At 37.0% G+C, this 25,633-nt stretch overlaps 1 protein-coding gene across 1 annotated transcript in view; it reads right to left on the reverse strand.

Moving 5' to 3' along the window:
• ptk7b (protein tyrosine kinase 7b) overlaps positions 1-25,633 on the reverse strand; it is a 114,693-nt gene that overhangs the window by 41,549 nt on the left and 47,511 nt on the right. Inside the window, exon 3 of the mRNA XM_055227314.1 lies at positions 6,609-6,908. Coding sequence (XP_055083289.1) covers positions 6,609-6,908 — 300 coding nt within the window. The remainder of the gene's footprint in view (positions 1-6,608; positions 6,909-25,633) is intronic.

Below are 25,633 nucleotides of genomic sequence, written 5' to 3' on the forward strand. Positions count from 1 at the left end.
TCTGCAAAGTACAACCTTGCATCTTTTCATTATAAGTATTATTCTACATGTGCACATACAATTTTATAAATAAGTTGTATAAAAATAAACAAAACTAAAATGGAAATAAAAGTGAATAGTGATTTGCAATATGGAGACTCTGATTTATGAATTATGACCGGACTTTTTAGTTGAAATGATAAATTACGTCGGAGCCACTTTCTATCCTTACATAACTAATGGCCTACTATTCAGGCTTCTCCAACTACAGAAGCCCCAGAGGATCAAAACTGAAACTTAAAATTCCCACTGGAGGTATGTAACAATATATAGCTGACATAAGATAATTTATCTTTATATAGTTGCAATAGATGGATAGAGATGAAGTGAGTCTTAAGAATTTGTATTTGAGTAAAACGTAATTAACGTGTTAAGTCACTAATAAGTAGGTACTGTTGTGTTATAGTTGTATTGTTTTAAAGTCCAAGTAAATTTTGTTTTATAATGATGTGAAAGTATACATCTGACCCAGTTTTAGTCTTCTTTTATTACTTTTTATGGGCCAGAATTATTCAAGCTTCTCCAACTACAGGAACCTCAGAGGATCAAAACTCAAATTTAAAATTCCCACTGGGTCCATGAAACAAGATAAACCAGATGGATCATTTATCTTGTGTGAAATGAGTTTCAAGTTGTACCACTTTTCTAAAAGCTATAATAAAAATAGCAAGGGGATAAATACAGCTTAAATCTTTTGTTCAATATACAAATGTGGTATTGCCTTTTGTAATTCACTATCCATATTAGCTTGCCTTGGAAAACCAAACAATTCAAGTAAAACATTGTTATTTTTGGTAAATGTATCCAGTAAAGAAGCAGCTCTAATGATGCTACCTGATACAACCCCTAAGTACATATTAATGGACATATCATATGTAAATATGTCAGATTTTAGCCACAGGCTAGTTTTAATCTGTTGCCTCTGGACACGCTAACAGTTAAGGTCATATTTAACATAAAACACACAATATCACAAGCATTGGGACTGGGACACAGACACTTCACATTAGTCTGCTGTCGTTTGTTCATGTTTGTGATCCTAATCAGAGAGCATCATGGTGCTACAGTGCATTGCCCTAAAAATAAACATTACATTGCACATACTCTAAAGTGCTGTCTATTAGAAAAATATAATAATTAAAAATATCAACTTTTTTTAAAATGCTTTTTTATAATTTGCATAAATGTGCCAAAGCAGGCCGAGCTCTACTGCTTGAAGTTCCTCCATTTCCTCTTCTTCTTGGTGGTGCATTGGACCAGCCTGGATTGGTACCTACTCAGCCTTTGCCAGTGTCAATCTGTACTTATCTGCCCGTCTCCACCTGTGCTTCAAAACAGCAGGGCCAAAGTTGTGCATTATTGGCACCAGCCCTGTTGTCCACTCCGTAGCAAGATGGAGCTCTTTTTGAGGTGGGTTATACTTTCAGTGGAGTAGAGCTAACCACAACAGTGGTGGGCTCCAATGGTTTCACAGGTGGATGGACTCCTTCAGTGGATGGATCTTCTATCTCCACTTTTAGAAGTTTTTGCAGTTCTGTGACATGTGGAACGCAGGCTTCACTTTCAGTTTTTGACCAGACACCAGGCTGGGGTTTGATCATTTCACAAGCCAACATGTGATGGGGCTCTGGTTTTGGTTAGTCCTCCTCTGTTGCTGCAGGATTGACTAGTTCATCATAAGAACAAACTAGTGTCTCCTCCTCAGTTGGCTCTACATCTTTAGCGTCCTGTGCACTAGTCGGGGGCTTTAGTGCATCTGGTTGGGGCCTTTCAGTCTCTGCTGGAGCCTCTCTCGCTGGAGGGCTGACAGATTAATCAGAAAGAAACTGGGAGAAACTTTTGAGATGCTGCCTCTAAGTGGTCCTCCTCTTTCTCTCCCTGTAGTGGATGAGCCTGTTGATGGAGAGTAACCTTGGAAAGTAACCCCTCTAAAGCACGGACTTTCCTCAGCAGCCCCTCCTCTCTTTCCACAAACCCCTTTCTCTCCTCACACCAGACCTGTTGTTTCCTCTTCCACTGTTTCTCTCCCTCTATGTAGAGCTGCTGCTCCCTCATCCCTCTCACCTCTCTCTAGGAAGGCTCAGCCATCCACTGTCTCTCACACTCTCCAATGGTTGTTTTTTGGCCGCTAAGGCCTTACTAGAGCAGAGATGATGTCCCGTGTACTAGACTTGATGACTTTTTGGTGATGAGTTTGACTGGAGCACTTTGTGGTACGTGTTGTCTGTAGACTGTCTGAAAGTGATATGCCAGAAATACAGAGAAACAGTACAAACAGAAGTTCTGAAGCTCTGACCATTGTATCATCAGGTTATATAGTGTGTGCTATAGTGAGCGATAATGTAGATTGTGGCGTCATTCTTAAAGAGCAATATCCAAAGAATGGATGGGTGTTATGTATATGTATGTGTGTATATATATATATATATATATATATATATATATATATATATATATATATATATATATATATAAATAAAATATTTCAAAAATGTATTACTGTTAATATTTACCCATTGTGGCATACAGGGAGAAACTGTAGCAAAAATGACTTAAGTACAAAAGGTTTTTAACCTTCTAACTCGGGGTCTGAAATGTCTGACTTTCAGAGTAAAAATTCCGAGATTGCGGGGCGTTACAGTTGTCATGTACAAGTCGGAAACCGGAAAATCCGACCTCCACAGACAACTGGAACGCACCATTATCTTAACAACAGCCTGCCAGAAAGGATAAGAAAACTAAACTGACAGTTTAACAGTTTTTGCACAGACAAAACAAAACTTTTTTCAAACTCACCAATAAAGGCAGGTTAAAGATTGTGACACAAACCAATTTTTCTCAATAAAAATGTCATAAAATGTGTGTTCTACCTACAAACTTGATGACTATTTTGTTTCAGTAAAAATCTGAGAAAAAGTGCCATTTTGCTTTTTACTGCCATAGGAAGTTTGAGTCACATGCCCCCTGTAGACAATATTGTTATGACAGTTTCACAGTTTGAGAGCTCTGTGAACCTCATACATGTTTCTATGTGAACCAGCATCCCTATTTAACAGTTTTTGTGAGTCGATTCAAAAAACTATAAGGCCTATTGAGGCATAGTTCTAGCTTTTATATTTCTAGCAAAAACAGCTGTCGGATGCATTAAGAACTTTTATACAAGTGCCTCTGTTCTGTCTAAATCCATGTGTCCTACTGTGAGACCCATCTGTGGCAGCACTCAAATGATCAGCATATATGAAATGTACTAAATACAGAGTGTGATAAAACGCACGCCGATCAAATTCACACTATCGTACAAGCACAGAAATGTAAATGACTTGGCATACAGCTGCTTATACTGGAACATGTTATTTTCTCATACCATATAGCCATCAAGACCATGTTTACAATTTGCCAGTGAAAAATATCTACAGACCTTGGATTTATTACATCAAGTACAAAGGAAACTCAAATTACAGGTTGTTTGCGATCAGTTGAAAATCGTATGTGACCACAAATCACGTGTTTAGATTTGCTCTATGAGAGTTGAGAGAAAAGTTCACGCATCAAGTATATAAAGGGTATGTTCTAAATTTTATATTTTATTGTGTCAGTGACATTTCATTGTGATATTCTTTGTAGCAATATGACACACTTCAAAATGTGTTATCCTGACAGGCCTATTAATCAATAGTGTTAATTTAAACAATTTCACAATCATTTGTTTACAGTTTGCAGTGCAATTCCAATTAGTAACATCATGGGTCTTCCTGTACCCATTTTATCTTTATTAGCAGACATTTATAACACAGCTGGATTACATTTATATTGAAAAGGCTTACAGTCGCCTCATGTTTTACGGATCTTGTCATTTCTTTGCCAGTAAAACTTCTGGATGCTCTCTGTGTGGGGATCTTAATGAACTGGCTAAAGATTCCGGGGTTTATTCCGGGACATCATAAAAGGCTTTTAACAAACTGGTGGTTCATGTCTAACTCGTTTTGTATCTGTGGCAGTGTGTCAGTTATTAACAGGGCAGATCATGTTCAGTGGCCCACATAAAAGCCGTTCTGTAGAGCTGAGGAGGAATGATGGAAGTTGTGTCTACAAGGATGAAAAGAGTTGATTTTTAAAAGGTCAATGTTTAAACTAGCAAACCACACATTTGTCATGGAGTGGATGCGGCAGAGATTTTAATATAAACCAAACCTTTATGCTCAGATTTCCTTGTTTTATTTGGATTACTAAAATTAGGTTGGTGTAATAAATTGAGTGATATTGAATCAAATGTTGCCAAATAAAATGCCCCCAAATTGGGGCATTTTATTTGCATTCATTAAGAGTCATTTTTAACTAGAAAATCAAGAATTTATAGAAACGATCACATAAATGGAATTAGATAATATGGCAGGTACTTAAATGTGTTTTTGACCTGTCCCAGTTTGGTTTAATTTATTAGTCAAAGGAACAGACTAAGTTTAGTAAGTGTGCTCTTGATTATTATCATATCTTTCCTGACTAAACCACTAGATCTAGCTCTCCCACATGTTAGTGCCATATGAACCATCTCACACTCTGGGGACTTCAGGGACCGGCCTCCTGCTGGTGCCCAGAGTCATGACTAAACATGGAGATTCAGCATTTGTTTTATGCAGTTAAAACCTGGAAAATCTTCATCTGGAACGTCTACCTGAAGATGTTAGACAGGCCTCTACTTTGACAATGTTTAAATCCAGGCTCAAAATGGTTCTGTTCAGCTATACAAATGACTGAAAGGTTTTTATTCTGCATCGTTCTCTTTAAATGCTTTATGATGATTATTTGTGATTATTTATGTTTTTGTTGTATTGTGATTTTAATGTATTTCTTATTCTGTAAAGCACTTTGAATTTCTTTGTGTCCGAGCTGTGTTATACAAAAAAAACTTGCCTTGCCTAGGGCTGGGCAATACGCTGGTTCCAATGATGTATCAGTGATAGACAATATCTCTATTAGCCCGATATTTACCAATATTGGACCGAGCAACAAGACAAATTTCGAGTGACAATTTCTGCTGGAAAAACAAAACAACAAAAAAGCATACTACTATTACTGTATATTAGATTTATTAGAGCATTGACTATTTTTAGCTTTCTGAGTATAAATTAAGTAACATTTTCAACCAAAGCTTTCAACTAAGTAACCCTAGTATAAAAAAACTGAATATGAACCTAAATGACATTTCCAAGATGGAGGGCCTTCTTCCCTTCATTTCTCCAAATCGAGCACACAGACACAAAAGCTTTTCAGTTTCGCTGCCACCTCAGGGCCTGGTGCATGTTAATGTTGTCCCAAATGGGGTTATGTGCTATATTCCTAAAACGGGACTGAAACTTAAGAGCTCTCTGCGGTTTTGTTAAAGAAAAACTGAAACTAACCATCACTTTTAAACCTTTGAGCAAATAGTATGGCTAACGATTATTTTAGTTGTTGCATAGTAAGCCGTTTTTGTTTTTATTGGATTAAGTTGATTAGTCAAACGATATTGTATAAAGAGATTTTGTGTATACATTTATATGATGACATTATTTGACATTTTGATTTAATGATGCACTTGCCTTTGTTATAAAAAGGTTTTTTGGCATGTGTGCAACTTCCAGATAATGATTTGAAGATGATCAAACATTTGCGATTTAATTACTAGTCAGAATTATCCCACAATAAATGGTAATGCAACTAAGTAATTTGCCACACTGAGTAATTTCATCACAAAAGTATCTTGAAAGTATCTGGGAATAGACAGTGTTACACAACAGTGAGAGATACAAGAAACACATGGTTGGTGGCACAAATATCCAGTTTCCTTTGGAGAGGAGGAGACATTCCTGTAGCCAGAATACTCCTGATATATAATACTGTGGCTATTGTTTAAAGTTTGTCAAGTAGAAACTAGATCCACAGATGTGATCACAAAATGAAACTTTAGCAACTGTTAATTTGCTCTCAGGACACTGGGAGTTTTTTCATTCTATTCTTTTCAACGGAGTGATATAGCCTCTAAGAACAATTTAGATAGTCCTTAGCAGTTTTTGACCAATGTTAACTTTGGCTTAGTCAAAAACAAATTATATTTTCAAAATTATGACAGTTAAATGGTTTCTCCATTGCCCAAAGAGTAACCTGGCACTATGTCCACAGCAATGATTTGATATCTGTAGCTGAAAACTGTATAATACTGACATTTTTGGATATGTGCAAAATCAGAAGAATGGGATATAGAACAAATAGAGCAGATTTAAAAAAAAAACAAAAAAACTGAAATGCTCATTCAAAAAGCTGAAGCGTTGACCCTGTTTATATTATCACCTTTTTCCATCTGAATTCTTTGTTAAATAAAAGTATACATTTTTAATAAAGTACTCATCTTAAAACGTTTTTTTTTTCTGCACTTTTTCTTCCCTTTTTTTTTCTGATACTTGAACTTCACTCAACATTTATGGGCACATTTTAACACATTTGTGAAATTTCTTATTGCCAATGACCCCTACACCTAGTGACCAAAAAACAAGAGAACTATCCTAACCTTTAAGAAATAATAAAATACTCACACTTAATATTGAAAGACGCGTTGGTGGACCTCAGAAACTCTCCGGTTGCCAAGTTGGACGCCACACACTCGAAGTTGCCAGAGTCGAGTTTGCGATCGATTGAGGTGAACTTGAGGTTGCTGCCCTCCTGAAATCGTCTGTCTGTGTTCTGCAGAGTCTCTCCATTATGAGTCCAACTGTAAGTCACATCTGCAGGCTCGCTCACCTCACAGCGTAACATCGCGCTGCGGCCGTGCAATGCATCCTGGGACTTGGGCTCCTTTGTGAACTGCATGGCGGCTGAGGCTTGGAGGGACAAGACTGTAAACAGAAAAGAAGAAAAAGCATCGTTATTTAGAAGCATTTGTTATTTTTGGCTGATTTGAGGGAGGACTAGGTCTTCAAAATATAAAAAGCTATCAATATCCAGATACAAAACTAGAATGGACACACATTTGTTAAATTTTAGAATAGATTTGATCTTCTGAATATCATAACGATGACATGGTAATATTATTAATATTATTTATATTGTATTTAATGTAATTTAAGGGTTTTCTTGTTATCATTTTGTTATCATTGTGGTATTTCAATTAGTATTGAGTATAAGCCTTTTCCTGTATCGAATACTGAAATCTTAGGACTGCAACACTGGCTAGGACTGTATCTGCTGGCACACTGAAAAGTACTAGTTTGTGTGAAGCCTAAAACAATGGTAGCTATAGGCAAAATGCACAGTAAAGGGTAACTTGATCAGAACAAGACTGAAGAAAGGATATGGACTTTAAAAACACAGAGGAGCCACACAGAGACACAGTGCTAACATATTCCAGCAGATAACAAGCAAGCTTTTATAGCATTATGAAAGCAAACTAATGCACTCCAATGAACAGAAGCTTGGTTATATGGTATTGCGGTTCTGGCAAAAAAAAAGCCTAATCATATTAAATTACAAATATATTTACTTATTCAAAAGTGAGTCAATGTGCAATGTAAAGCAACTATAGTTGACCATGGTGGCCTGGATGGTCCAAACTAAGAAGTGCGAGAGGAAAAAAAGGAAAGTGAATGTGGGTTTTAGTAAAGAGCTGCAGTTAAGATTTTATTGCGTTTTCCATTCATTAAGAGATCGTCATGGCGACCACTTCACCTCCAGTAGGAATGTGGAGTTTAGACAAAGCTCAGAGCTGTGAATTATTCCTGGTCAAATTATCCGACAAATGCGTTTCCCCGTTTTCCCGTCAGAGGAGTGGACGAGAGGGAGGAGTCACATGGTCTGAGCATAGATGTGGGTCTATGGAGCATTTTCACACACATTTAAACTGAGACGGTGAAGACAAGGCTCCAGAGCGGGAATCTCTTCTGCTCCAGTTACCCAGGCATCAAGGGAGTCTGCAAACAGCACTATACGGCATTTGAATATATTGGAGGTTATGATTCAGCGAGCCCAAATATAGAAGTCACATTTTAAGAGAGATTGTTTTTTCTTTTTTTCTATTGAAGCGAAAATTGGTAAACACAGGATTTTGTTTTACGGTCTTAAGACAATGAAATCCGAGATGAAAAATAGTACAAATTTCACATCAAGCCATAAAGCAAAGACTTAAAATCAAATCAGAAATTAGGAAAAAAGGCAACCATTCTTCTAGTCACTGAAACAGTTCAATCTCATAGAGCCCATCAAGTTTTTATATGCGATTCATTATTTTGTCCAATGTTTTTTCACCGGAATTTCTCTAAGAGCGAAGGTCATTTTTGCCATCAATACTTCCTGCACCAATCACCACTTTTCAAACAATACAAAGCAAGAACTTGTAAGGACTTCTCATTATCAAAGAACGGTTTATTAGCCTGACATTTAAGTACAATCATTTTTCCAGATATCCACTGTTTTGTGAAGTAGTAAATAGTCTTGACATGTCCTCCTCACACGTCACATTAAACTCATCAATAACAGTCTCCACTTTGAGCCAACACAAACCTTACTCATCCCTGTGGCATTGCAATGTTATCCAGTTTGAACTTAGGTTGTTTTCATAAGGACTGGTCGGCTGCTGCTTCCACGTTTAAAGCAGATCTACACCTATGCTGCAGACTGGTGCAGTTTCAGGACTGAAGCCAAAAGAGAGGAGAAAGATCTGTCAATAAAGTTAAATCAGGAGAGTTTGAAGAGGAGCCAAACCTTTATCTTTGACCCAGAACGACCCACCACAGTACCCTGTCCCAGCTGCTGGTGGCACTACTTAAGACGAGGTAAAAACAAGAATCAGGCCAGAAATATTAACTGTTCATTCATTCATGAGCTCCACGAAAATTCATTTTAGATTGAAAGGCGATTGAGTCTTGAGATTTGAAGAATGTTTTTTAATATATTCTTAATAATATCAAGGTTATGGTCATAAGGCCATTATAATTTGTTTCAGACCAGTAAGTTTTCCTGATATAGTGTGACTCAAATTCAACAAAGGATATTTATTCTTGAGTAGCTCAGTTGGGAGAGCGTTTGTCCACTGATCCGAAGGTTGACGGTTCGAATTCTGCTCTCGACGTAAACATCATTGATTGGTTGTATGCAGACAACCAATGTGGTGTATGAATATGAGTGTGGATGTGTGAGTGATTCCTTGATCTAAAACGCTTTGAGTGCCTTGAAGTTGGAAAAGCGCTATATGCAAATGTAACCATTCACCCAAGGGACAAATGAAGATGACAGGTAATCACTAAAATCAACCGTTTCAAGCATAAAAATACAAACATCGAATATAAATTCTACAACAATTCTTTGCAATGATTAGCAGATTTGTTTCAAAAAGAATTTAGTTATTTTAAACCCTGCTTTGTTGAACTTGTTTTGCTTTTCCATGTATGCAAAAGCAGAAATAGTGGTTTAATTTTCAGACAAAAACATAGATCTGAGCATTACCAGAAGAACCCCCCTGCAGAATGAGGAGGAGGAGAGTATGAGCTTTGACAAGGGCACAGCACAGATATGACAGCAGCTCTGAGACTGCAGGGTTTTACAGACAGAGACAGCGTTAACCTCAAACTGATCAAAGAAATGCACCAGACATGAGACTTACGAAGTGTGTTCAAAATAACATGTCTGCTCCTAATACGATGCAACTATTTCAGACACAGTTGTCTTATAATAGATTTTTCTGTTCTTTACTGGCAACAAAATGCTTTAACAAAAAGACAGAAGAAATGGAAATCTGGTAAATTGCCAGAGCAAACACATTGCCTAAAATGTTACACAATATGACATTAACGAATCTCCATGAAAACAAGCAGTTGCAGGTCAGATCCGTGAAAAGGTAATGTTTTTCAAGATATTTTTTGACAATAAAACACCTATAACTGAATGAAGGAAATAGATAACTTAAATGCCGTATTATTTCAATGCTGGTAACAAACCCCCAGTTACATAGTGCACCATAAATTCACAATTTTAAATAACGCTTGAACAGATAGCTTAAATGAGGAAATAAACCCCTTAATAGAGCCTTATTCTTTTGAGCTTTATGTTTTTAATAAGCTTAATAACACAAGCCACATGTTTGTATCAGTCCCAAATGAGTATAAATTATATGGAGTTGATCAGGAATGGCATTTGGCAGCATAAATTGCAGATAGAATTATTTCAACAAGAAACAAAGAGCCAACTCCTTAAACAGTAGTTTGAAGATCACTTACTGCAGATTAAATTATGCCCTGTGTCTCCTGATTTACAGCAGAGTTGAAATCCTGACTTGATTTATTACTGGCACATTGCTACAGTATGTCTTTTACTGCTTGGATAATAGAGCTGAACAATTCCCTGTAGAGATCGTGAAGCGCTCCATCTGGGAGTAACTGGGAAGAAAGGCGGCAGATGGGACGCCGCCTCTCAACCAAACTACCCATCATGCAACGCTTCGGGACGTCCCACTGCGGCCATGCCAGGACTACAGCTGGGCACAGACAGGGGTACCAGCTTCCTCCACATAAAAGTCCAGACATGTAGTGAAAGAATTTGAGATGTGCTCTAACAGATCGATTCACTGTGGTATAGGAGAGGACTTCCAGGAGAGATAAAGTGTGTTTATACATTGCAGTACGTTACAGACAAGAGAAGAGGGTGATGACAGAACACTAAAGTTTGTACTGGCATGTTGACAAGTAATGTTTTAATGAGGTGTGAGAGATCTAGATCGATGACGTTGAAGTAATACCAGTAGTAGTAGCTGTGACAATGCTAATTATAGTACTAGTATTGGTAGCAGGCACATTGAATGTAGAATTTTTACTAAGTAGTGTATCCCAAAAATATAACTATATGGTATTAATATTTACTGATATTAAAATTTTCTAAAAACAAGCTGAAAAAAAATTGGTTATACAAATTATACTTAATGCTTGTATTGTCACAAACATATAGATGTAATTTAATGAGTTTGATCAGTAGGGGCAATAATTTATACCCCCCACCCCTAAATAAAATGAAACACTGAATAGTAGTAGCCGTACTCATATGATAGTAGAGGTATTGTCTAATAGTTTTGATAATGTAAGGACAGAAAAAAACCCATGATCACTAACAAAGAAGCAGTTCATTCAATTAGTATTCTTAAGTTATAGCTTTAAAATATGTCTAACGCATTCCCACAAACTAAGACAAGAATAAACTAAAGGAAGCCTGCAGACTTCACTGTAGAAATGCCGATACATCTAATATAAATACTGGCCTCCTGCCGCACCCGTTCACATAAACATAGCAGTGCACTTCAAAGCCTTTGTCGTCTCTCAATCTGGCTACCACGAATGAATATGATTTATGTAAAGAAAACAGATCAACGATAAGGGAATGATAACAAGTGCTCACCAGGAGATGTTCAAAGAAAAGGAGATAAACTTAGCCAATATGAAAAGATGAGAGGAACCATGCCCTTGACAAGATGTTTACATATGAAGTGCTGCCCACAAAACAATATAGCTTATGATAACGTTATAGTCTTACAGTTTGTTCAGGCTATTTATAGGCCATAGCACAGAATATAAATCATGTCATTTTAGGTAACATTTGTTATGAAAAAAAGAGGTAGGGCTGCACAAGTTTTTGCGTTTGCAGTGCACATTTTAAACAAAACCCAATGCATTTCAGAACATGTTTGCAATGGTCTAAACTACAATGCTAGCAGTTTTTATGCATAAGGAGGTAGAATATGTTGATATGTGGAGACAATGTCATTTCTGCAATAATAGTGACCTTTGCCAATTGAAAAGGGTCATTGCCTGATTCACCCGAGGGCAAAATTATCAAAATTTGCAACATTTATGCGACAGCTAAAACATTTTTTTCTCAAATTACAAATCTCTTCCCAAAGTCAAAGCATTCTCCTTTTACAAGTAAGAGAAACTTTCTACCTACAGATCAATAATTGCTAAAAAGCCTTTGCTAATGCACCTCTATGGGTATTTACAGCATTCATACAATATTAATATGTTCTCTTTTTCCAAACCATGGCTAGATTTCAATCAAAGGCGAGGAGGGAGAAAGTAGGTTAAAGAGAGCATGGGGGGGTCCTGTGTCTCCTCTATGGGAATCTCACTGCTCCATCTCCCCATTAAGGCTTTGCTCCTGTCAGTGATGTCAGGTGCTGTCAGGTGCTGTAAGGTGCTCGACGCCATCCAGTCGTCTGACGGTGAAAACCAAGTGTAATGGGCCCATCTCCGCCCCACGCCCCGGTCCGCTAACACGTCTCAACTTCTGCTGCTACACAGGGAACAGGGCGGCCATGATAGATCGGATAACAGGAGAAAAACAGCTTTAAAGTGGCAGGGGGAAACGTAAGAGGAAGATTTAGGACCAGACAAGCAGCAGAGGTGAAGGGGTCACGCTGCCAAAGTATCCCAGGACAGAAACAGTGAAATGGAGAGGCAGATAAGAGAGGTTTTAAAAGCGTGTTTAAGATAAGGGCCTTAAAAAGGGATGGTGCCAGTTTATGGTGTGACAATATACGTTTACAAGTGAGGGACAAACCTGTGGAGAAAAGGTGAGTGGTGAAGACCTGGTTTTAAAAAGGTAACAGAGAAAGTGCTATTCATTTTCAAAGTAGGGACAGATGATATTGAAAAAAGTATGCAAGTTCGCAAATATTGAGATTGAGCTTAAATCCACTGTTTAGTCATATGCTCAGATGCACATTTTAAATTATCAAGAAAATATACCTCTAAATATTAGTAATACTCTGTTGTGCACCAAGGACATTATGTTGATAACTGAACGCTTTGTGACTATTCAAATTGAAATTTCTATTAAATTAGCCATTAAAATATGTAGATTTTCTGGGAAAGTTGATAAATTGCACATATTTTACCAAATCTAAAATAATTTCTTCGACAAAGTAGTTAAAGTAGCGATGCTTAGGTTAGGGGGTCACAGGTAGGCCTATATCGACAATATATGAAAGATGGAACAATTTCATTTGGTTGTCAATATTTATCGTGTGTACTTTTTTTTTTTGCACTACTGCGAAATAAGAGTTTGAGCAATTTTTTTGGCTATATGATGAAATTTAAACTGTTAAAGGTTGAATTAATAACTTCTATAACTTATTACTATACAAACAGTGTTGCATTCTGCTGTTTATTTTAGGTTATATTTTCTTTAACCCAAGAGAAGATTTAAACCACAAAAACTACTGTAAATGTACAATATTGTTATAGTGTCAGTGCCAAATTAGTTTTAATATTATCGTTTATCATCTATATTTACTTCAGCAATATGCTGCAGTTCAAATTTTGTTTTCGAGGCCTCGTCACAGGTGAAAGTAGCTTATCGTTGTACATATGGACTTATTGGCAGGGTACAGCGTGGATAGTGGTTAGACACACTAGGTAGAGGTTGAAAAGAAAACTCCAGGGTTAAGATAGAAAATAGACAACTCCGTAAAGAGTATGCCCGGGTTGAATAAATGGACTTCACTTTCTCAGTACCAAAGTGTCTTCCCAACACTACCAGACCACAGAGAACAACCAACTTTCTTTTTTTATCGATACCCATCTCCTGACCCCACTTTCAAACAGTGAATCGGCCCTTTCTTTGAGATAAACGCTGTTATCTGATAGTGGAGGATTGCATGTCCGCTGCCCACTGGCCTATAGAGACATCTTTGGTGCGACGACAGGGCGGGATGACACACATGCTTGAGTCTAAGAGGGGTGAAAAGAGGGGACACACGCCCTCAGAAAGGAGGACCCACAAATACTTGTCTCAAATGGGCCAAGTGTCTGTGCATTTGTGTGTGGGGGGCATAAGGAGGTCTTCATTGGACCGTGGTGAGGCGGGACAGCTGCTCAAATATGTCTAGAAGTGACGGGTAGAAATGAGAGGTAGACTGCAGGGATTGGGAGATTCAAGATGGCCGACGTCGGATGCTTAACTCTGCTAAATCCTTGTGACAACTGGAGCAGGAGGCTGGCCAGCTGGGTAAAACCAAAAACTATTGAGGCAAATGCATTATTAAAGTATGTAGATGGTGTTGTATGTATGTGGCAGTTATTTCTATTAGGCAAAAAGAGTGTAGATTTTTCAGTGCTACTCACAAATCTGACCAGATCTACCACTGTGTTATACGAGTTTCAGAATGATAAGACATTAGGACCGCTTCCATAAAGATATAATATTTAAAGTGGCAAATTATGTATCAATTGTCTTGTGTATTGCACATAACAGGAAGCTTTATATGGAAAAAGTAGTAATGAAAGGCATACTGATGGGGTATAGTGAAATGTGGGGTGCCAGATAAACTCGTTTTGTGTTTCATTTAAATATTTATAGAACTGAAAATTTGATTAATATTTTGGTGAGTGAAGATTTAAATATACATTTCTTTCTGCACTAAAATCTGCCAACATCCTCTCGAATGCACAACCCAAAAATAGTTAAGTTGTCTTATTCCACCTCTAAAAAGAGAAAATCATGAGTGCCTCGTCCTCTCCTTCCAGCCATGAATTTACATAACCCAATTAAGCATAAGAAGCACAAAGCACGATACCATCAGGCTCTTTACTCCCTGTACACAGACAAACAGCTACACTTCAAAGTACCAGGAAGTAACACAGACAGCTGACACATATGAATAATGACATAAATTATTAAGAAATTGACCCAAAATTCTGGCATAAGATCTAAAGAAAAACATTTTATTTAGTTGTAGTCGGAGTAGAGGTCAGACGAAGGCTACACGATGAGCGCAGACTGGAAAAACACAACATAAATATTTCAGATGAGAGGGAAGTCTGAGGCAGGGGCTCTTAAGAGGAGGCTCCATTTAAAAAGATCAAATTTGAAATGTATTTTGTCACTGGTTTAAAGTAAAATAGTGGAATGGGGTGTGTGAGTTGCCAAAAAATGTATATCTTTTTTTTTTTTTGAGCCAAATGAAAATTCATGTACACAGCATCTTTATCTTGCTTTTAAGAGGCAAATGAAGTCAACTTTCTCTAGGAGGTCACACGTCACTCTGGTTTAATCCTCTTGTGAGTGTTTGACAGAGGCTGGTCCTCAAAATGTCGCCTATAAACAGGGAGCTAAACCCCATTAATAGTAGACGTGGGTGGTGAAAAGAGTCTGTGCTTGAGCATAGCGCTGCTTAAATCAGACTATGAGAATATGACAAAAATGATTGCATATTAATTGTATTTTAAATTGTATTTCATGAATTCCATTTTTATGCACCATTTTTAATTATCTCCAAATTATTGTTGCCATTTTCTAACAACAGGACACGTTGGATTCAAATTAAATTTTCATCAAGATGAAGATGTACTTAAATCAAACCACCTTTATGCAAATACATTCTGCCAGTTACAGGGGTGGTGTCAGACATTTTTGGTTGGAGGAGTTATGGGAAAGTTCTTCAATGGGGGCACTCACTTAACATGTTAATTTAGAGCCTTTTATGGATTCGAGTGGACCCCTTCCCCCTACCATGTTTGGTTCACTGTTTTAGACAAGTTTAATATGTAGTTAGCCTGTAGTATGTTATAAAATCTAATATGTATTTATTTTTTTTAAATTGTAATCTCACTTTGAACACTTGTGGTTGCCATTTGAACAATTTAACTCGAAACTGAATATGAAAATGGGGTAAAAATCTTTGGGAGAGCTATGAAGGTACAATGCCATTCAAAGGGAGGCCCCCTCAAGCCCTCTTTCCCCCTCATGGCCAATTAAAAGTTTTAAGGTTACTTAAAAAGATTTACGCACATACAAAACTTAACATGTCACTCTTTAGTCCACATTTTCAACCAAAAGTCAAATCTCTCTAATAAAATATTAAACATGCTTTCACAGCACTTTTACTCTACTGCAGCAAAGATGCCAAACATTAAAATAGCTACAGTGCGTTTTCTATGGCTGCATTCACCAGTCAAAGTGCTTGGCAGGCCAGAAAAACCCGAAAAGCGTGGCCCACATTTTCATATCTACAGCAGTTTGTCCGTGCAGCAGATCTCGGTGAATTCATTGGAATGCTGAGCTAACACGATTAGCATTCTTAGTAGAGCGCATGTCAAACAGAGTGAAGGATACAGCCAGAGGAGGACAGACAGAGAGTAATGTGGTGAAATAACAACACTTAACCTCAGCCATGAGACAACGGGCTGGGTCAAAGCAGGTGGAGGGCATTTAGTAGTTTGTGACATGGGGATTTTAGACTTTATGAACAAATGTGAATTGCAAAGGAGGGTCCATAATTTTTGTCTCCTTGGAGAAGTTATCGCATTGCTTGGAAAGTTTCACCGTATTGCTTTAAACATATGTTTCTCAATCTTGATAAGAAAGTGACGCCACCTTGTCAAGTTCCAGTTAATATCTGTAGAGAAGTGCTTTCGCTCATAGTAAGAATCCATGTTTTTTCAAGGAAACAATAAAAACACCACTAATTAGATAAATGCAGGATATACAAGTTTAATGCTGTGTTTTTGAACTTGGCAAAACATTAACATCTCCATGGAAACATACAGGTGGTACATCCTCATCTGTAAAATTAGTTTGTGCAAGATTTAAATATCCTAGTTTATAAAGTGTCAAGTGTTGGGTCAGTAAAACTAAATCATAAAATTGTCAACGTTGAATTGCAAAATAGATGAAAATTTTGTTTTATTTAAAAATTGTATAAACATAAATTTGAAATAATTGATTTTCTGTGCAAATAAATGATTCCCCAATTTGAAACTTTAGTTAACCAACAACTCTACAAGACTAGCTTAAAAAACTAAACTTATTTTTTTATAATAATTTCTGCATTTAATCAAAAAACTACACCTACCATTGGTTGCATGGGATGAAATCTGTCCAGTATTGCACAAATATGTCCAAGTACAGCTGAAGACATTGCCTGCACACCTGTTAACTGACTGGGTGGTCGTAATGTTATGGCTGGATTGTTTTATAAGCCTTTATGTGGGAACGTCCTTTGATAAAAATCTGAAATATCGGCCTAAAAATGTTGATAAAATTCCTGAGTGGGGCCTAGAAAGCGCTGTGTTGACATGAGACACAGCAGCTGGTGTGTTCAGGGCTCGGAGGAGAGGCTCACATGAAACAGTGACAACTTCAGTCTCCGTGTTTGTGCAGTGAGGCGAAGGAGAGAAATGGGAGAAAATGTGAAGGGCAGAGACACAGGAAGCTCAGGGGTCAGAAAGATCTGGAGAAATATAACTGCAGGATTTTAGATGACAGCACAACAGTCTATGGGCAAATATTATATACATATATATACATACATACATATATATACATATATATACACATACATACATATATATACACATACATATATATATATATATACACATACATATATATATATATACACACATACATATATATATATATACACACATACATATATATATATATACACACATACATATATATATATATATATATATATATATATATATATATACATATACACATACATATATATATACACATACATATACACATACATATATATATACACATACATATATATATACACATACATATATATATACACATACATATATATATATACACACATATATATATATACACATACATATATATATATACACATACATATATATATATATATATATATATATATATATATATATATATATATATATATATTTTTTTTTTTTTTTTTTTTTTTTTTTGTAATGGTGCAATGGGTTTAAAATAATCTGGTTCAAAATATGTGAATTCACATTTTGGATATTTCATGACAAAGTACAATGCCATCAACAGGAAAGACCTTTGCCCCCATTTATCTAGAATCTAAAAAACACCAATATCTCAAGATAATGTGTGTGGGCGGGTATTCATCACATTGTGGAGACTAGAATCTGTACCATAGACTGTATATATAAATGGACATCACTAACCTGCTGGCCACCGTGTTCAAATTTGGAAGCAAACATGGGTGCACTTCCGGCTCCAATTCACTTTCTACTGAAACACTACTGATCCTGTTTTGTCTGTAAATCAAGATATAAATATTAATAACACACCAATGAGGCAGCTTTGTTCCTGAGGTCCTCCTCCTAGTGTTTGACAGCGTTGCTAAGCACCTTCCCCCTGCTAAGCCAGTTGGCGTTACCTTCAGCCTCGCTCCGGATTGGCCCTTTGGAAGCTATAATACTTGCGGTCAAAATTCCAAATATGGAACTGTGCTCTAAATTCACCTCTATAACCGCGAGCCTCGACGAGCTTAATTTGACTGGAGCTGCAGGCTATGGATGATGTCACTCTTTATGTAACCAACGCCACTTCTTTATTCAGTCTATGATCTCTAAACATATTTGTCACCTGATTTTGTCTCCATAGCAGGTCCCAGATATGAACTCAGGTCACCATTAAGTAAATATTTTATTTTCAGAAGAACAACATAGTTTAAAGATCAAATATGAGTTAAAATAGGTTAAGGTTAACGCTAGGGAAGTAATAACTATAGTTAAACACAAGTTGATAGTATTTTTGTATATTTCTACTGCTAGCAATTGAAGCAGTTTTGATATAACGACGATATAAGAAATATGTTATTGATAGTAATATTTTATAATAATAATAGTTAAATATGATTTAACATGTTTATTTATGGTTGCGCTATTGCAATCTACCAGATCTGTAAAGACAGGCCAGATACACTTTCATTTTCATTTTTGTAAAATAACATTGATAATTTCCTTGCATTGTGTGTAATCATTTCAATACATTTTTCCAGGAGGAACCATAATCCATTATACCATATTGACTTTTCCGGCATTATAAAAGATGGAAACTCAGTGTTTTTACTCCTGTTAAACACTTTATCATTCTGTTGCTTCAATGTGATTAATGACAAATCAATAAATCCACCGCCTAAGCGCTCAATTTACTGATATAAATCTCTCAAAATGTCTGCCATGGACCTTATTGAAACCCGATATGTCAACACTATCTGTAAGTGCATTAATCTCAGCATTATGTCCCAAAGAGAAGAATCTAATTATGTCCAAACCAGTACAGAAATGTCCCCGCGTACAGTAGTGACCCAAGGCTCTCTAGTCCCATAACCGTCACATGGTCCGCCCCAGCCCCTCCTCATGTCCCTCCTGTCATCTTAAATTAGGGAGAGGGGCCGCTGTTGTAGGATGGGTAGTGATACTGCTTCATGCTCTGTGGATTTCAGCAATGTCCAGGTCAGTATCACAAACTAACAATGACAGGTGCATTGTGGGAAATGCTGTGGGTTTGTTCAAGCAAGAAGACGATTCGTGGAGGGTATGTTAGCATAGCAGTTGACCCATATGGATTCCTTCATTAGATTTGTTTTAATCATTTTGGTGTAGAAAAGTGGATAGAGCAGTAACAATTTTTAAATTCTCCACACAAAAATACTGTTTACAAGATAATGCTATGGCAAAGAAAGTTATGGAAAGACCTGTCAAGATAATCACCAATTATCCAAGAAATAAGAGACACAACTTTTAGGGCTCAGTATTTAATGTGTGCACCTTTTTGGGAACATTTTAATAATTTGTGGAGTAAATTCAGACTACAGCTCTTGAGGGTCAAATAATGAAATCTATGAGTCATTATAAACACCAACCAGTCAAAATGTTTAAATAATGTCCCTTGTATTTGAATAAGTATGGAATAATAGGTGAGTAAATACTGTATAATACCAATGCTTGCAAGAAGAATCCAGCACACTGTATCACTCTTAGTTCATTAGTACAATGTTTCTCTCCTCAGACCTTCCTCAGGTATGGAGGGATCAAAACGTACTAATAAAAGCGAACCAAGATTGAGACAGTTGATAAGGTGTTTAAGAAGATTCCTGTGCACCAAAGTGCCTCTCCTTCAACGGACCTGCTGTGCAAAGTCTACACAGAAACAAAAACTACGCCATAAAACTTGCAACCATGCCTTGATTGAAGCTGACCATAACTCGACAATGTTATAGTGACTAAAAGTATGTTGTGTTATAACAGAACACTAAAGAAACTATCTCAAAATCTCTGCTTACATATAGGCTAGTCCTTTCAAGTCATCCCCTCGTCTCCAGGGCTAACATGTACAATCTCTCTACTGCCGTGTAATCACTTTTGAAGCTGCTGTCATTCACTCTCAGAGCTGGGGAACATCTGGGCTGCACACAGAGACCATGCTCAGCCCCGAACAATATTACAGCCCCCCTCCTCAGATCAAAAAGAAATCATATAGAGGTACAAAGATTGACTCCCGCTGCCAGTGCCAATGAGAAAGAAGAAATCACTGAAAAGATACAGTATATAGTGAAGCTATACATCAGTGGGGAATATGTCTATACACTCCTAGGCTTACAATAGGGACCACGTTCAAAACTGACTCGACTACCATGTTTTACCAATACATACATTCATTGACTTGGTTTTGCCATGTGGGGTTTTAGTTATTTCAGTTTGTTCATTGCAACCTGCCATTTATAATTTGTATACATTTTTGGTAGGGCTGACGATTTGGGAAAAATTATAAAAAAAAAAAAAAAAAGTTTGAAACCCATCCAGAAGAATTTACAAAGACTGAAATATGAACTGACCAGCTAATACAAGAATCTCATTTCAAAACATGTTTCTTTTACAGAACAATAATTTTTATGCAAGATTAGGCTTGTTACAGAGTCTTTGAGGGGGAAATTATGGTAGCTCAAAAATTGCAGCTTTTACAATTTGCTAATTGCGTCATTCAATTTGAGAGTTGATTGCGATGAATCTTGCAGCCCTAAGTTTCAAGCACATGCACGTAGGCCTCTCATGATAATTACCATATAAACTTATTGTTCAACATATGAAGCTGGAACAATGTTTTTTCTGGGTCAGTATTTATATTGTGTATATTTTCTTTCCACTACCGAGATTTAAGATGTAAAATGTTGAATGAATCACTTTTATGACTCATTACAGATGAAAACCAAGAACTAACGTGTTTCATTCTGCTGTTTATTGCAGCTCATAATTTTTTTAAACAATATTATAGATTTAGAATAGTTTATGTGGTTTAAATCTACTCTTGGATTATTGTGTCAGTGGCATACATTAGTTTCAATATTATCATTTATCGTCTATATTTACTTGAGCAATATATCAAACTTCAAAATTTGTTATCGTGACAAGCCCACATATATGGCTTTAGTATAGCTTCATCCAGACAATAACAATAGCACTATTTACAGCTCTTGCTTCCAGGTTAGCGACTGGTATAAATACTAGATGCAAATATCGCAGTGGCCACATTTCATATCATATTCTTATATAGGGGAAACCATATTTACTAACTTAAAAGAACAATCTCGGACACCACAGTTTTAAGTAGATTTTGATTGAACTGCATATATAAGCAAGACCAGACCACACTATGGTTTTAGCTACTAGGTCACACACACACATTGGCTCTTTCAGAGCCAGATATTGTGAGTGTAATAAAGTTTTTTATAGACTCATTATACCAAACCACACCGGAGCGTCTATTCACCTCCATCCTTGCAGCAGGATCACCAGGGATCCAGGGATTATTACCAGGCAACATCGACATGGCAACCGCCTCCACATCCCACATGGACCACTGCCTGTCTCAGCCAATGTCACCTGAACTATAGCTCAAGAAGAACATCACCGTATACTGCTGAGGTTTGACATTATTGCATTCTACTGGCCGAATGGGAGGGTAAAAACATAAGTCAGGGTAAATTATTTTGTTGTGGTTGGATAAATACATCATAATGGACTAATGCAAATGATCAGTGTCTTTTTGCATTTTATTTTTTTATATTTTTTCTTTGGATAAATCTTGAAAATACCAAAAAGTAGTATCAGGAAAAGAAACTTGTGTCAGTGTATCAAAATAGCATTTACCAAACAGCTTGCATATGCACAGATGGGGACTATAACATTAACTGTGAGCATTTCCTTACCACTTCCTATCATAAGAAATAAGGTTAAAAAACTGAAAAACATAGACACAAAGTCCTTGCACATGATCATTTGGGTTTAAATAAACTACTTAAGATCATCCTATTGACCTCAGTAACCTTCAAGTTGAAACCATTCCCCCGTTTAAATTGGATGCATTTTGCCACGCCTCTGTAGTTTTAAATGAAGTGCTCCATATGCTCCCAGTGTCAGCACAGCTAGCACAAACATGCATTTTGTGTGTGTGTGTGTGTGTGTGATGGGGGAAGGGGGGGCGTGATCAGGGTCATAAATCTGTGCATAAACACTCAGAGGTGGTCGGAGCATCAAAGTGAAGTGAAGAATCTCCTCCATACAAACACTACAGCGAGTGGGTCTTAATAGGCCCCACATTACCTGGTCATTACTGAGCTTTATACACAGGGAACAGAGACTGGACTGGTCCCTTAGGAAAATACTGAATGACAAAGATGACCATAATTAAGGATTGTGCAGTAATAAATAAGAACTAAATACTGCACAAATAATGTTTTGTTTGTGTGGTAAACCATTTTCTCCAGTGGTTAGAGTTTGATTTAAGAGGTTGCCACAAAGTTTAGTTTCTCCTCTGCAGCACAACAGCAACCTGGTTAGTTATATTACCCCTACATATCAACTTGCACACCATAACTGCACTTTTTCATAATGACACACAAGATAATGTAAGTAAGGAATAACTGTATTATAATGAAACTTTAATAGTTCAAACTGCAAACAATTTAGTCTTGGAAATCAATTTTAATTATCTGCTAAAGTGCTCATGCATAAGCTGCTTGGAGCCAATTATTTTCAGCAAGAAGTGGCCAAATAGCCATACTGTAAGTTTTACTCATTATAATAGTGTTGTTACAGCGAACAGTAGCTCTATGTAAATAACGTCTCTTTCATAGCACTTGTCTCTTGTTCAGTGCCAGATGGCCCCAGACGATGGAGATGTAACCACCATATTTCAACACCCCCCCCCACCTCCCCCCTCTCTATCCCTTTCTCCCTCCCCCTTTCTTCCTCCCCCTCCATCTCTCACTGAGGAGTTCATAACTGTCATAGCTCATCAGAAATAGAGACATCTAAAGCACGCCGGCCCTCTGCTTGTCAACAACCACTCATAAGAGACAAGCCGCTGAAACACGGGCTGGGTAATGTGTCTCACAGCCTTACAGGTATGTTCAGAGGAGCGCGGAGATAGAAAGTACAGAGATGGTGTTAACAGAGGAGCTGATTATTTGATGTGCACATTGAGAACTATCTGGTGGGTTGGTTCATTGATCTGTTACACCTTAATAAATGAAAACTTAATGACCAAATAGCTTTTACAATGATTCATGCTTAGTAACTACTTAACACAATATGAACATATAGCTAATTAAGTATCTTCAAGCACTATTAGGTGTGGTTAAAAGTGTTAACATTGATTTGTTAAATGAAGCGATACGATTCCAACTGAATGGAACCAAATCTTTTTCTCTTTTTTGGGATGCACAGTTTAGTTTGTCTAATCATTTCAAAAAGGCAACATGACACAATTTACATGTGGCAAACAGCAACATAGAACTAGGCCTGTCACACTACATGAGGGTAAAATAGACAACTTCTATGGCTAATTATTAGTTCATTCTGCTATTAATTTGCTGCAGCTCATGCCTTTTAATGATACTGTATAGTAAAAATTGGTTTCCTGCTTTGTGTCAGTGGCATAAAGTAGTTTTAATATTGTTTATCACAATATTTCTTTGTATCGATATACGTGCTTCAAAATTTGTTGTCGTGACAGGCCTACCTAGAACAAAAATGACAAGTACGCAAACAAATACGGAGGCCACTAAGGGTCACCAGAGAGTCCCTTTTTAATGCCAGTTCTAATAAATGAGGATAGCACTGCATAGTGAAGCAAGCTCATCTGCTTAGACGAAGGCAGAAATTAAGCATTTTTAACCATTCCCTTGTATCGAAGTCGAGTTTTAAATTTTAGTATTACAACAACACAACCTTGATGGTTTCACCCATGGAAAAAAAAAAAATCCTTTGGTCAAATCCAATTATTCAATTTAGATTAAAATTTAGATTGAGACATCTACTCTGCACTCTAAGCAATGTTGTAATTTTTAGGAAATGGGTTTTGGTTCAACAAGGTCAAGGTAATGCCACTTTCTGCTAGACCAGTTTGGCGGCATTGAAAGCACTTCTAAAGCTTGTACTAATACACCTGAAATACTCCATAAACCTGCCTTTTGTCCAACAATGAGAAACTTCCTTGGCATCCGCAATTTTCCATGGAAACGCCCACATTACCCACAATGCACCCCTCTGTGGAGCCACGGCGTCCCCTGCAGCTTTGTTCTTATGAGACTGACAGAATATGGGAGCAATTATTAGATTAAGACGGATTATAGGGCCCAAACTCAGGTGAAGGCTGCTATCTGGAAAAGTGCAGAGCTAATCCAGTAATGAAGGCACTTTTGGAGGGAAAATGTTCCAATGAAAAACCCCAGTGTTTCTTGTATATTTGTAGTTTTTTATCTCAAACAAAGACACTATACATCCGCCATCAAAGCCCCAACGCCAACTGTTTATTCAAGTAAGAGCAAGAACAAGTCGGCAAAATAAGAGAGGAAGTGAATGCAGGATTTATTGTAAAACTAAATATATCGAAACATCTGGATTTGTGCTCAAAGATGTTTTTCCAGAATTAGCAGCCAGAGATGGAAGATTAGGTCTCGAAATGGAAGACTGCAGCTCAGCATTTTGAAGCCAGGCTAAACACACGGATCTGATACAAGCTACAGGCCAAGGACATTCAGAAGCTGGCGCAATATTTATGTTATTTTATAGAGAAAGGAAAGAAAGGACAACTGAAAAGGCTGTTCCATTTGAAATTGGTTAAAGAAAGACATTTGTAAGACAGCAAATCTTTAATATGAAAACCTAAACTCTAATTTCTATTTGTCGATTTTTGGTAAGCTGCAGTGTTTTGTTATTAAAAGTTACTGTTATTCTTGACAGTCTCAGGATCAAAAGTATTTATTCATAACCTTTCATTCCAGGGAATCAGGAAATTTCAAATCTATTCAGAAGCCATGAGATGGCTAAATCAGCTACTATAATATGTTAAAAAACTACAATAGACTCAACAAAAGCTTTTTTACAAAGTAATATAACAGAATGTATTGAAAATCACAGAGTAAGGAACACTGCCAGGAGTCATTTTGAAGTACAGAATAGTTTTCCCATCGCCAATAATAAATACTGAATATTATTAGTTTGCTATAGTTTTCAAAAGTCATTTTGAAAAGATTTTCAGATTTTCTGAGATTGACTAATCCCTTTGAGTATTTCAGTTGTCAGACTAAAGGCCAGTGCACACCAGAGTGTCATTTGGTGCGTGTCACACACTGAATGTCGTGTGTCAAGGCTCTTAAAAAGGCTTTAACACAACTCTACCGGTGTTATAAACTAGCCTTTTATCTGCAGATCACATATAAAGTGAGAGACACAGCATGAAATTAAGAGAAGAGGAGAGGCACTGGTTTGAGGAGGTTATAGTG

This window comes from Periophthalmus magnuspinnatus, chromosome 15 (assembly GCF_009829125.3).
Source record: "Periophthalmus magnuspinnatus isolate fPerMag1 chromosome 15, fPerMag1.2.pri, whole genome shotgun sequence".
NCBI classification, from domain to species: domain Eukaryota; kingdom Metazoa; phylum Chordata; class Actinopteri; order Gobiiformes; family Gobiidae; genus Periophthalmus; species Periophthalmus magnuspinnatus.